The sequence below is a fragment of the Panthera pardus genome, unplaced genomic scaffold, assembly GCF_024362965.1.
Source record: "Panthera pardus isolate Hobbes unplaced genomic scaffold, ASM2436296v1 HiC_scaffold_16, whole genome shotgun sequence".
Taxonomy (NCBI): Eukaryota; Metazoa; Chordata; class Mammalia; order Carnivora; family Felidae; genus Panthera; species Panthera pardus.
The window spans coordinates 135,202,686-135,216,724 of record NW_026526721.1 but is presented as its reverse complement, the minus strand read 5'-3'; the positions used below and the strand labels follow the sequence as shown (position 1 = coordinate 135,216,724).

At 39.2% G+C, this 14,039-nt stretch overlaps 1 protein-coding gene across 1 annotated transcript in view; it reads right to left on the bottom strand.

Annotated features, from left to right (window-relative positions):
* KCNH8 (potassium voltage-gated channel subfamily H member 8) overlaps positions 1-14,039 on the bottom strand; it is a 355,181-nt gene that overhangs the window by 192,765 nt on the left and 148,377 nt on the right. Inside the window, exon 3 of the mRNA XM_019434283.2 lies at positions 9,710-9,841. Coding sequence (XP_019289828.2) covers positions 9,710-9,841 — 132 coding nt within the window. The remainder of the gene's footprint in view (positions 1-9,709; positions 9,842-14,039) is intronic.

Sequence of the window (14,039 nt, the reverse complement as noted above, 5' to 3'; positions counted from 1 at the left end):
TAGTATTTCAGTTAGTGGATCATTCAATGCAAAAAGCTTTTAAGTGTTAAATGCATCCCCCCAAGATGGTTAAAATCATGCCTCCATTCTCGAAGTAATAAAACTCTAAATACCTTTTATCAAAATCAGACTAAGAAGATATTAATTTCATAAAGATTTGTGCAAGGATGACAAGCTACTGACCGATAGAAAAAAATTCGGTCCACAGGTACGTTTTAATTGGCTGCAGAATACTTAAAGGTTTTCTTTAAATGGAATGACTTGGCGAAGCACACCATGTATTGTGCTTCAGTCTCCACCATGGTCTATCACAGGATTTCACTCATCCTATTATCCATGGTCTCTAAAGGCAACTTGCTTTATAAATCCCAGCTGTCACTATTTGCCTTTAGAAGATTATTTTTAAAAAGGATGATAATGAGAATGTATAGAAAACCCCAAGTTATTTTTTTCTTTTAATATAGACAATATGATAAAACATAGATGAGATTAAGATTCTTCAATCACTTTAAGCATCTGCCTGGGCTCTTCATTCCTATTCCATCACAGAGTTGACAAAGAGTTGGTGTAGATCTCAGGGGTGGCAGAAATCTATGTCCTCAGAAAAAGTATCGATTTTTACAATAGTTCTCTCATTAGACAACTGCTCTCTATTAGAAGTTTTACATATGTTTCTTCCATCATGCAAACAAACAAACAAAATCAGGTAGGATATTTCAGAAAGTGAAGGCAACATTATTACAATGTTCCACATTGAAAATGAAAATATACATGTATACACATATATTTTTTAAATGACTCCAGTTATCTTTAAAATATTGACCAAATTGAAATTTCCAGAAACTGAAAGACAAATAGAAGAATCAATAAGAACAGTAAATTAGCCAACAGCGGAGATTCTATCTGAAGTGAGAGGGCCATTTAATACCAGCAGTAAGAACACATTTTGAGAGGGAACCGACTTGGGTAAACACATGTCAAGGCGTCTTTGACTTACGTCAAGCTCAAGAGAGCTCAACAATATTTTCCTCAGAATGTACACCCGAGAGATGCAGCTTTGATAGCTATGATATGATGATGTTGAAAAAGCGAGAATGCTATGTTGTTTCCTCTCTCAGAATAATCAAACTTGCTAAACTGGACATTATTTATACATTCATTTATCCATCCATCCATCCATCCATCCATCCATCCGATACTTCTTGAGAACTTGCTGAGTGTTAGACACTCTCACTATACACGCTGGGGATATGGCCCTAAAGGAGTGAGGCAGAGCCCATTCCCTGAAAAAATGGAGGACAGAACAATTGCAACAGAAACTAGCTTTTGAAAAAGGTTTTTGCAGATCACAGTAAATGCTATGAAGACGATGAACAAGCTGATGGAAGAGAGTGGCTGGAGGCGGCCACCTTCAGGCCAGGTAGTCACAGAAGGCCCTTCTAGGAAATGTATATGACACAAGGCTTCTCAAATTCTGATGTACGGGTGAATCGCCTGAGGATCTTGTTAAAATGCAGATTCTGATTCAGAGGGTGCTGTAGGTGCCTGGGATCCTGCATTTCTCATGAACTCCCAGGTGATGCTGATGGGTCAGGTGCTCGGACCTCACACTGAACAGTAAGGGCTCTAAATAAGAAATGAGAATGGTAAAAAAAAAAAAAACAATGGGGGCAGGGGCTTTCTGTCTCAATGACAATTACATATAGGGGTTTGGGGAAGGAACTGCCAAAAGCCCAGTCTCCCGTCCATCTCATTTCCAAGTTTCTATCGTATGTTTCATAGGAGGCCCCAGGGCATGGTGGAAAGATACCTGCTCTGAGGCCAGGCAGTCCTGGGCTTCAATCCTGTCTCTACCTCCTCACAGCACTGAGGTTCTGGACAGTTCACTTGCTTTCACTGTTTTTAAGTTTCACTCTTCTCCATTCTAATAAGATCCTTGGATAATCTCTTTAGCTTATAGAAAATCATCAATAAATGACAGACACTCTAGATTGGCTGATCCAACCTCATTTCCAAGCCCCCTTTTAAAGGCTATTTCTACTCTAAAGGCGTGAAAACTTTAAAAACCTTGATCTCCCTGCCTTTCTTGCTAGAGATGGCTATGTGAGGGCCATGTGAAAGAGTTACAGTCAATGACATCTTGAGGAAATCCCTGCACACTCCTTCCTGCCCACAAAGGCAAAGCCTCAAAGGGAGAAGCCTTTGCCCTCTGTCTTTCTCTATCCTTTCCGTCTCAACAGAGGCTCTAAAGGCTCATTAGGCATGTTACAACCATGAGGTGACAAGAATGGGAATGAGATGCCTGATTGGCTCAGTCGGAAGAGCGGGTGACTCTTGATCTTGGGGTCACGAGTTCAAGCCCCGTGTTGGGTGCAGAGGTTACTTAAAAGAATAAAACGGAAAAAAGAAAAGAATGAGAGTGACAAGCAGTACATTAAGACAGCAGAACAGAAGGGCAAAAAAGAGCCTGGGTGCCTGCCAGTATTGCTGTCACCATTCCGAACACGGGCTGCTCAGCTCCAGACCCTTCACAATATGAGAAAATAAAGCCCTTAGTGGCCAAGCTTATGTTGTTAGGTTTTCAGGTTCTTGTAGCTAAATGCAATTGATATTTAATTGTGTCGTGCAGCTATTCATTAGTTTTATTTATTCTGAAGCCACTTGTTAAGAGGAAAAGGTAGATGCAATATAAAACTTGTCAATGTACTTAATACTGCCACCCTGCGGCAGCCTGCGGAAAGTTAGGCTACCAAGGACGCCATTGCATTTGAATACTTGTTTGTATTACCACCGAAGATAATGTGAGGAGTTTCACATGTCAACCCCTAAATTCTCAAGACAAATTTGAAGTGCCAACTTTTTAGAAATTACAATTAAAATCCTCCAGTTCTGGGATAATTGATGATGTTGTTGCTACATAATGAATAGGCCAGCGTCAACCATCATTTCAAATCAAATCTGGGGCATCCTACAAGAAATAAACAAAAATAACTGCCTTGGGCCCTGTGCCTGGAAAAATAAGGCACATATGATTATAGTCAACTGGTTTGAATGGAAAACCAGATTAGTACAATGAATGAACTGCTGTGAAATGAAATCTGGAAAACTGAGACACATGCAGCTGAGTATAGGGGAAAGGAACTTTTTCTTTCTTTTTTTTAGTGTTTATTTATTTTTGAGAGAGAGAGAGAGACACCACACAAGTGGGGGAGGGGCAGAGAGAGAGAGAGAATCCAAAGCAGGCTTCAGGCTCTGAGCTGTCAGCACAGAGCCCGATGAGGGGCTCGAACCCACAAACCGTGAGATCACAACCTGAGCTGAAGTCGGACGCTTAATCGACTGAACCACCTAGGTGTCCCTAGAAGAAAGGAACTTTTAAAAGAAGCTGAAGGTCCTTTGATAAATTAATCAACAAGTATGTCCTCTGTGTCTCCTATGTGCAAGGCAGTATAGGTCTTTCAAAGACTCTGAAGCAGTATGCCAACTTCAAGGCCCTTCACAGCTCGGGCAAGACAAGCCAGATGAATGAAGCCAGCAACAAGCACAGAGCGGTCCAAGGGAAGGACCCTCACTATGAGCTCAGGTGATTCAGGTAAACTGATGACAAAGAAAAGGGATGGGATTCTCACGGTGAACAGGAGTGACAAAGATGATCCAAGTGAGGGAAAATCTGAGAACTGGGTGTGGAGAAGAAAGAGGGTGAACTGTATTAGTTGAACGTGAACAGACCAGCTTGGTTTGTCCACAGCCTTCAAGGTTAGTGTGGAACAGTAGTTGGAAAGTGGGTTGTGGGAGTATTATAAGTTGGTTCTTTAGTAATTTGAGTGTAAGACCTGCTTTCCTAAGAGCACATGTGTTTCGAGTAAAAAGTGGCGGTGCTGCTCCCCTGCTTCCTCACGTGGTCTTTCTTCTGTGCATTGCATGCCCCTCATGTTTCCCCATGACCAAATCTCCACTTCTTACGAGTTTACCACCAGTCAGACTGGATCAGGACCCACTCTAATGGCTTCATTTCACCTTAACTACCTCTTTAAAGGCCCTATCTTCAAATGCAGTCACATGATGAGGTGGTGAGGGAAGGGTTTCAACACATGATCTGAGGGGCACACAATTCAGCCCCTAACTGTCCCCAAGCCAGAAACTTGAAATTTATCAGTGTTCCTTTGACATCCCCTTCCTCTGCCAAGTCCTACTTTTCTGTATTTCCACACCATCTAAACTCCTTAGAAAGACATCATAAAATGTTAACTAACTGAAATTTAAATAAAAACTTGGAAAAAAAAAGAAGACATAATAAAATCTTTAAGAGCTAAGCTCTGCCCATCCATGTAGAGATAAACTTTAACTCCCTGACTTTTATAGTCTACTTCCCAAAAAAAGGTCAACTATTTGCTAGTCCACCTCCTGAAATTAACAACCCCTCCTTTCAGTGCATCGAACTCCATTCATCTTTCAAGATTTGCTTCAGTATTAACTTCCCCTTGAAGATCTTGTTGACTCTGCTCCAATTCTTGCTGGCTCCTATCTCTTTCCCTTGTCCAGAAAGAATTTACCATTTCTGCCACTCTACTATCACTCGATATACCATATCACAAATACTGGACCTATGTCCTTCATAAGATCACAAGCTCTTGGGAGAGGAAAAAAAAAACTCTAAATAAAAGAATGCATACTCCGGAGTTTGATTATATGAATGTAAATCTTAGTTCTACTAAGCTTTTTTTACTATGCCAATTTATCAAGTTACTTAAATACACTGGTAACTGGGAATAAGAATAATACCTAATTCATATGGTTATAAGAAATACAGGCAGTTTCTGTTAGTATGATGTAGAGACTCAGTAACAGCTAGCTATTAAAATAAAACAGAGAGAATGTAGCAATGGCCACATCTTTTATTGAGTTCATTCCAGATGCTCTGTCCTATGTGATTTGTATGTATTGTTTCTTATAAACCTTGATAAAATTGATTTGTGTATTGGGACTCACAACACGGGACCCGGTGGCCTGACATGTAAACCTACATCAGCCTGCACTTACGGGAAACACCTGTCAAGGAACCCTAACAAACACTATGCACAATCCTCCAAATCAGCTTTAGCTAGCTAACCTTACACTCAAAAGTAGGACCTTGCTAGCCTCATAAGGAAATCCCCTACCTCCTAGGCCATCATGCCCTGTTTCCATGTTGCCTCTTCTAACTCTCTATAAAACTTGCTCAAAATCCCTCGGGAATGGCACTCCACTGCTTGTGAAGCACTGTATACTCTCAATCCATGGAGTGCTCCCCTTTGAATAAAGGGCATCAAACTCATTACTAAATTGTAATACTTTTGTCATTGGACAATCTCAATCAAATGTAGACATGTATGATTACCCCATTTTATAGAAGAGAGAACAGTCTGTGACAGGATAAGCCCCTAGTCTATACCAAACATGTGGTAGAACCAGGATTTGAGCTAAAGTATAGATGATCCAAAGCATCCGGTCTCCGTTTTGACACCCCCAAACAACAGTTGAAATCTGAAGACAGAGTGGGTACTCACTAAGTATTTGTTGAACTACTTAATCCACTATTAATTCACTTTTAAATTGTATTAAAGTATTACTGAGAGTGAAAGATCAGTAATGCACTCAGTAATGTTAGACATGGATAGGAGTTAGTGGTTTACACACTATTTTTAGAATGGAAGTAAAATGCGTCAAAAAAAAAAAAAAAGGAGGGTATTAGGTAGTAAAAAACACCAGATTTCTGCTGACGTCCCTTACACCCTCCCTCCCTCCCTCCCTTTCCCGCCCTCTCTTCTGCCTCTTCCCCCCTGCCCCCACCCCCACCCCGACACACAACCCAGATCACTGGCTGAAAGCTACTGAGTGCACAAACAGAACATTGCGTTTTATGCTAATCTCCCATCAGTGCTGTTTATTGTATCCCATACCTTGCTAGCCTTTTCAATAAAATATGCTTTACCTCATTTCACATAAACCCCCAAACAACATAGATATTAATGATTCAAGTAGTCTTTAAAAATAGAAGTGCACATATACCTCTTATAAAGTCCATCATCTGAGCCTGGGTAGGAAATGAACACAAATCTTATTTCTGTAAGTCAGTGAACTTCAGTGATACATTTGTATGAGATGCAATCTTGGGTCAAGTCAGGCTACATGCTCACTTACAGTTTTCTCGTGCTATGATACAATACTGCTCCAGTTCCACAGTGACATTTTAATGATTTTCAAACACTTATCTCAAAGTTCTAAAAATACCATACGCTAAGATGTGCTTTTCCTACAAGACATGCCATCAACTGGTGAATTTAATGTATTTTCCTCTATTAGGTGCAGGTAAAAAAAAAAAAAAAAGAAATATATATCTATTTTTTATGATCATTTTATAGCCATGCTGGCTAACAATAGTTAGTTGGCCTCTATAAAAATACTACATACTTTTGTGGGACATTTATATTAAGGCATAAACAGAAAAAAATGTTAAGTTTTCAGTACCTATTTAGAAATAATACATAACTTCCTATGAAGTAATAATCATTTGAGGAAAAAGTTATAAAGCTACAAAAAATTTAGGGATTTTTTTTCAAAATACTTCAAAATTCATAAATCATATTTTGCATTAATCTAATTAATGTTAAATGTGTTTCGTTGATATTTTTTGCTTTACACTTTGCAAGAGATAGAATATGATTGTATATGTTCCCTAAACAAAATTGGTCTATTACTGAACAGAGATGAACATATTTATTTTTTATTTTTTTATTTATTTTTATTTTTTTATTTTTTATTTTTTTAAATATGAAATTTATTGTCAAATTGGTTTCCATACAACACCCAGTGCTCATCCCAACAGGTGCATATTTATTTAAATGTGAATGTAAAACTCATTTTTAAGATGGGGGTTTGAATGAGTAAAATTGTTACTGGTTCCAGAGTATTCAAGTTCATGCCCTCCTCCGCCCCCAAATGTCAGGTACAGTCTTTCATGTGCAAGCACTTCTATTAGTGTAACACACTTGGCCTTTCCTGCTCCTTCACTCACTTCTTCCCAGAGGAAGAGGTGAATTTAATCGGATTGAGTTTGGAAGGACACATAGGTATGCATAGGGTGGCCCCTTCCTCTTTAAGAAGCAGCTGTATTTGGGGAGCATCTGTTCTGCTCTGGTCCTCCAAGCTTGAAATTATAACTTGGGGAGCTCTGCCTTTGCCTTTTTATACCTCTGTTTGTGATCGAGGGGTGACTTTCCCTAAATCTGGAGCTCACAAGAGGAAGCCCACTTGCTGTAGATATACGTCACATTCTCTGTTATCAGTTTTATCAGAAATCAAGGTGATATGCTGATCTCCCATCTGCCTTATTCTTATTTCCTTCTGAGTTGGCCCAGTACTTGGGTGGAAAAAGGAGTGTTTTAATTGAGTTCTTTCAAATCCCATGTGAGTAAGTATATTTTGCTCCTTTGGTCAATTTCAATCTTCCAAGATAGGGATTTCTCCCCTATCTACAGACATGACAGGCCTAAGGCAAAGGTGACGAGTTAAATTTTATAAAGCCATTACACATGATTCTCCTGCTCAAAGCCAGTCAGGATGATTAAATTACTCCCTTTAAACAACAACAACAACAAAAAAGTAGTCATATATTACTTTTTAGTTTTACACTTCTATCTACACACATATATAAAGGTATATGATATACACACATATATATTTAAGATGTGAATAATAATTTTATTCAAATAATCCCTATTGCGGCATAATAGAAAATATATATTTGGTTTTTACCTCCTGCAACTGGCAAACAACTCTATAACCCTTGGAATCCCTGGGATGATGAGTGTCTTTTATATGCTAATGATTGATTGGTGGCTGGGGGTCCCTACATGCTTCCATGGAGAAAGACCCAAAATCAGAGAGGGAACTTTCACCCCACCCCTAACCTTCTGGAAGATGAGAGGGGCTGGGGACTGAGTTAATCACCAATGGCCAGTGATGTAATCAGTCATGTCTACATAATGAAACCTCCATAAAGACTCCTGGACAGTGGGGTGTGGAAAGCTTCTGAGTTGGTAAACACACTGAGGTTCTGGGAGTGTGGCACACCCAGACAGAGCATGGCCGCTCCACCTCCCTCCTCCCCATGCCCTGCCCCATGCATCTCTTCCATTTTGTTCTTCCTGAATTGTATCCTTTGTAACCATATAAATCAAGTGTTTCCCTGAGTGCTGTGAGTTGTTCTAACAAATTATTAAATTTGAAAAGGAGGAATGTCGGGGAATCCCCAACTTTATAGCCAAATTGGACAGACGTGTACAGGTCCCCTGGGCACCCAATATTTGTGACTGGCATCTGAAGTGAGGACAGTCTCGTGGGAATGAGCCCATAAGCGTGTGGAGACCGACACTAACTCTGTAGTCATCGCAGAGCTGAATTGAATTAAATGATAGGACACCCAGTTGGTGGCCAGAAAGTTGTAGAACTGGTTCTTGGTGGGGAGAAAACCCACATATTTGGTGTCGCGGTGTTGTGAGCAAATATAGTTCATACTCACCTTCTCTATTCCTACAACACACAGAAAAAAACCCTAAAAACAAAATCTATGCACACTGACTCCCATGTTTTCTTTTCTCTCGCTGGACAGGTATTACACTTGCTGTAATATCTGAGTAACTTTAATTGTAAGACTGCTCTTTCCTTGTGCATGTAAATATGCCACACTGTTCAGTCATGCAAATGCATAGGAAAATAGTTGTGCATTTGCAAACATTTCAGATGATGGAAGTGGGGGAAGAGGCACCACACCACGATAGTTCTCCATTTGGGTTGTCATTTCAAGAGACTTTTGTATGTTTAAAACACTCACATATGTGTTTTAAACGAGTTGAAATAAAAGAGTTCATTCTGAGCAAGTCATAATTCTTGAAATGTCAGATAGTTGGTTCTCATAAAGAACTTCACACAAGGAAGTCCCTTGCAATGACAATTGTTTATTCTCTGGTCACCAAAGTATGTAATCCTACCCCTGTTTAAATGAAATAATATCAACATTTTTTTCAGTGCCAGTTTTTGTCAGCTTGCACGAATTTTAAGGAATTTCTTAACACCTATAAACCAGAAGGTAAAAGGAAAGCAACATAAAATCGTAGAATCCTTTAAAGATCATTGAAAAGCTTGTCTGTGCCTTAAAACAAATCATGATAGTGTTATGTACGATAAAATACAGAAACACATTTGTCTGCAACAATCCACTCTAGCAACCACTAAACACTGGATTCTTAATTTTGCACGTGAAATTTTCACGTCTAAATTTTGAGCAACTGCACTTCAGATGAAACTGAGAGAGGGATTTTTAATCACATCATTTTAACTTCACTCATTGCTATCGATTCATATTTTTCCCTAATAAAATAATGTGGTGTGACTCTTTATATTCTAAACTGTTTTTCCATCTTTATCTTATTTGCATAGGAATATGAACTTCTGGTTCCTGTCAAATGAGTCTTTATTACAAAGACGAGGATGTAAATTCATGTGAGTCTCCGTGATTTTGGAATAGGCACCAAGCGCTAACTGCTAACAGTTATGAATATTTATCAGTTGCTGTTATTAAAAAGACAATTTTTTTTCCTCCTAGAGATTCTGAGTAAACAATTTCAAAATGTTACTCCATCTGTCAATGTTTTCTGAAAACAGTACCAACCTTCTTTTTTATCTTCTGGAGTAATCTTCACTTTTGTATCTGTTATGTCTTTGAATGAGGCCAGAAAAAGTACCACATCTCCTTTCTCATTCTTTATAGGAACAATATCCAATAGGCACCAAAATGGAGACCCTGCAACAGTAATAAAAATACAAATCAGCCACTGCCTCGTGTTTTTTCTATGAAAATCTCAATCATTAGTGGTGCAGTTAATAAAGTCCTTACTGTTTTCTTCTATCCCACACCTCCCCTCCAAAATCTTAAAAATGTCAGTTTTCAGATTCCATAAATGTCTAGCCCATATGCATATCTCTTCATTCCCAAATGAAATGCTTTCTTTGAAAATAAGGCTGTATTTTAAACAAAACCACTTGTCTGTGCTGAGATATTTCTGCTTATGTAATTCAAAATGTATTTCTTTTTTGAACTTGTTGATGTTGAAGCATTCCGCTTTATGAAACATTGCCCCTTCCCACCCCCAACACACACGGGTTGCTAAAATAAAGACCTTTGTTCGGTATGAAATTGCTAGAGGTTTATTTAGTCAATTTAAAAATCAATGATTGTCCACCAGAACGGCTAAAGTTGTTAAAAAAAAAAAAAGATGAAAAATACCAAGTTTGGGGGGAAATGCATAGTCACTTAAACTCTCCTACATTGTTGGCTGGTTGCAAATTAGTATCTATACTGTAAAAATTGTACAACAGCATTAAGATATATTCCCACAATACAAAATTACGCAGCAATGTGAATAAGAGTTATACAATAACTGACAATCAGATGGATGAATATCCCTAACATAATAATGAGCAGAATGCATATATATTAAGTATAAAAACAGGCAAAACTCATCTACAGTGTTAAAAGTCAGGATGGTGGTCTGGGAGATGGTGATTAGAAAGAAGGGGACACAGGTGGGGCACCTGGGTGGCTCAGTAATTTAGGAGTCCGACTTCGGCTCAGGTCATGATCTCATAGTTCGTGAGTTTGAGGCGCGCGAGCTGTGCTGACAGCTCAGAGCCTGGAACCTGCTTCTGTATCTCGCTCTCTCTCTGTCCCTCCCCCCTTCAAAAATAAATAAACATTGAAATAGAAAAACTAAAAAAAAAAAAGAAGGGGACACAGGTCCTAGAGTTCTGGCATGCTGGTCATGTTCTGCTTTATGATCTTTCTGTTGCTTCCATTGGAGTGTTTAGTTTTGCAAACCTGTCAAACTCCATGTATGCATGTGTATTTTTCAGTAGGTGCATATTACTTCAAAAGCGTATTTTTTTTTTAATTTTTTTTTAATGTTTATTTATTCTTGAGACAGAGAGAGACAGAGCATGAATGGGGGAGGGTCAGAGAGAGGGAGACACAGAATCGGAAACAGGCTCCAGGCTCCGAGCTGTCAGCACAGAGCCCGACACGGGGCTCAAACTCACGGACCGTGAGATCATGACCTGAGCCGAAGTCGGACGCTTAACCGACCAAGCCACCCAGGCGCCCCTCAAAACCGTATTTTAAAAAGCGGTAAGTTCAATTCTATTTTTCGAGCAAAAGAACCCTGAGAAATAATATTAGCAGCTTCAAGTTCAAACCTAAGGCTCATATTTTGAAATGTTTTTATATATATTAAAATATGAATATGTTAAAGTTCTCATACTAGATTTCCTCCTAAAAAACATTTCTGGGCAAAAAAAAAGTTGAAAGTGGCAAAAAAGGTATTATGTGCTTAAAAACAAAACTATTAATCTATTCACACATATTTTTTCCATCATTTTTCTTTTGATGAGCAAAAAAATCCCTCAATACTGTGAATTTCCATCTTACATGGGAGTTGATTTCACAGTTGGGTATAAGACAAAAATAACAGTCAGAAATACCCTCGATATTTTAGGTTGTTTTGTATATACTGTATTAGATCTCACAGTTTCCAACACAGCTGATGTATCCATTCAGCCTTGGAATCTATCACAGATGAAGGAGCTGATACAGGGGCCATCTGACAAAAAGATCACATTTTACTTTAGCTGCTACTGTACTTTTTGAAAAGTGTGGTTGAATACACATGCAATAAACATGAGTACGATGTGCTTCCACTGTATAAAGGATGCATGGAATATGTGCCTGTCCCGATGGATCCTCCTAAATAGCTTCAGCATCATAAGTCAGAAGTTCCTCCCTGTCCTTTGGATTCAGATCTATGGTTTCCTTTCATTCGTCTTCCCAAATATCTATGCCACAGCAATTCTATTTCAATACCACATCACCAGGCTCCCGGAGAACGAGATCTAACCATACCTCCAACATTAACTAGCTCCGGACCATGGGGGAGTCAATTAACTTCTCTTCTCCAATTAACTTGGTTCCCTCAATTGTAATATCCTCATATCCTTCACTCCAGTGATGCGTAGAGTAACCCAAACACCATGAGACAATATATCAACCCTATTGTCTACAACTAATGGGGAAACCTCATCAATGAGCCGTAGTCCTGGCCAAACACTACTATCCCCATTATCCCAGGATGGCTCTTAATTCAATTTTTTTCTATAGCCACCATTTCCAGTTGGGAGCGGTTTGTGCTAATGCTGTAGCTATGGTAGGAACAAAAAGAATCATCAGGGCAAGCTGTCAACCAGACCCTGGACATATTAATAGCGGGGACCCAGGAAAGAATATGAATCTGATAGTCGGATCACATTTTTAAAGCATCTCTGTCACTTGTCTTGCAAAAAACGTCACCCAAATCAGAACAGAGGCTATTATTTTTCCCGAAAATACATTTTATCTATGCACTCAGACAAGCCTCATTATTGTCTCCACAGAGCCTTTGCACAGGTGCACCAAAGTATTTTAGAGAGAGGCAAAAGCATATCAGGTGAGAGCCAAGCAAAGAGCTGCCAAATGTCAATATTCTCGAATCAGCACAGCAGTCATTTTACATGGTGTTCTGGGAGTGTTGAAAGAGCACTTTGAGATTTATCTTTTAAGTGAGATGTGATCTTTGACATTTTATAAATTCAGTAAAAGTCCATTAACATGGGTCCTTTTAAATTCAGATTTTTGTAATAATTTGGCATGGACTAGGCTGACGTCTGCCTTCCCATTGCATATATGACAAAAAAATGTGTAGAGGCGTGTATCTCAGAGATACCGCAGGTTTGGTTCCAGACCACCCCAAAAAAGTAAATATCACAATAAAGCGGGTTAAATGAATTGTTTTTGATTCCCAGGGCATATACAAGTTATGCTTACGCTATACAGTAGTCTATTAAGTGTGCAATAGCACGGTGTTTCAAAATGCAAAGTACACGCTTTAATTAAAAATGCTTAATTTCTTTCAAATACGCTAACCATCATCTGAAGGCTCAATGAGTTGTAATCCTTTTGCTGGAGGGTGTTTGCCTTGATGTTGATGGCCGCTGACTGCTCAAGGGAGGGTGGTTGCTGAAAGTGAGTGGCTGTGGCGATTTCTTAAAAAAAGGAAACAATGAGTTTGCCGTATCAATTGAGTCTTCCTTTCGTGAACGATTTCTCTGTAGCACGTGATGCTGTTTGATAGCACTTTACCTGCAGAACTTCTTTCAAAATTGGAGTCAATCCCCTCAAGTCCTACTACCGCTCTATCAACTAAGTTTATGTGATACTCTAAATCTTTTGTCGTTATTTCAGCAATATTCCCAGCATCTGCACCGGGAGTAGATTCATCTCAAGAAACACTTTCTTTGCTCATCCTAAGAAGCAAGTCCTCATCTGTTCAAGTTTTACCATGAGATTGCAGCCATTCAGTCACAGCTTCAGGCTCCACTTGTCATTCTAATTCTCTTGCTATTTCCACCATATCTGCAGTGACTCCCCCCACTGAAGTCTGGAACCTATCAAAGGCATCCATGAAAAGTGGAATCAACTTCTTCCAAATTCCTGTTAATAGCGATATTTTGGGGGTGCCTGAGTGGCTCAGTCATGCATCCGACTTCAGCTCAGGTCATGATCTCACAGCTCGTGAGTTCAAGCCCCACATCGGGCTCTGTGCTGACAGCTCGGAGCCTGGAGCCTGCTTCGAACTCTCTATCTCCCTCTCTGTCTACCCCTTCCCCATTTGCACTCTGTCTCTCTCTCAAAGATAAACATTAAAAACACGTATTAAAATAGTGATGTTTTGACCTCTTCCACGAAACACAAATGTTCTTAAAGGCATCTAGAATGGTGAATTCTTTCCAGGAGGTTTTCAATTTACTTTTTCCAGGTGCATCAGAAGAATCACTATGTATGGCAGCTACAGCTTTATAAAATGAGTTTCTTAAATAATAAGACTTAAGTCAAAATGACTCCTTGATACATGGGC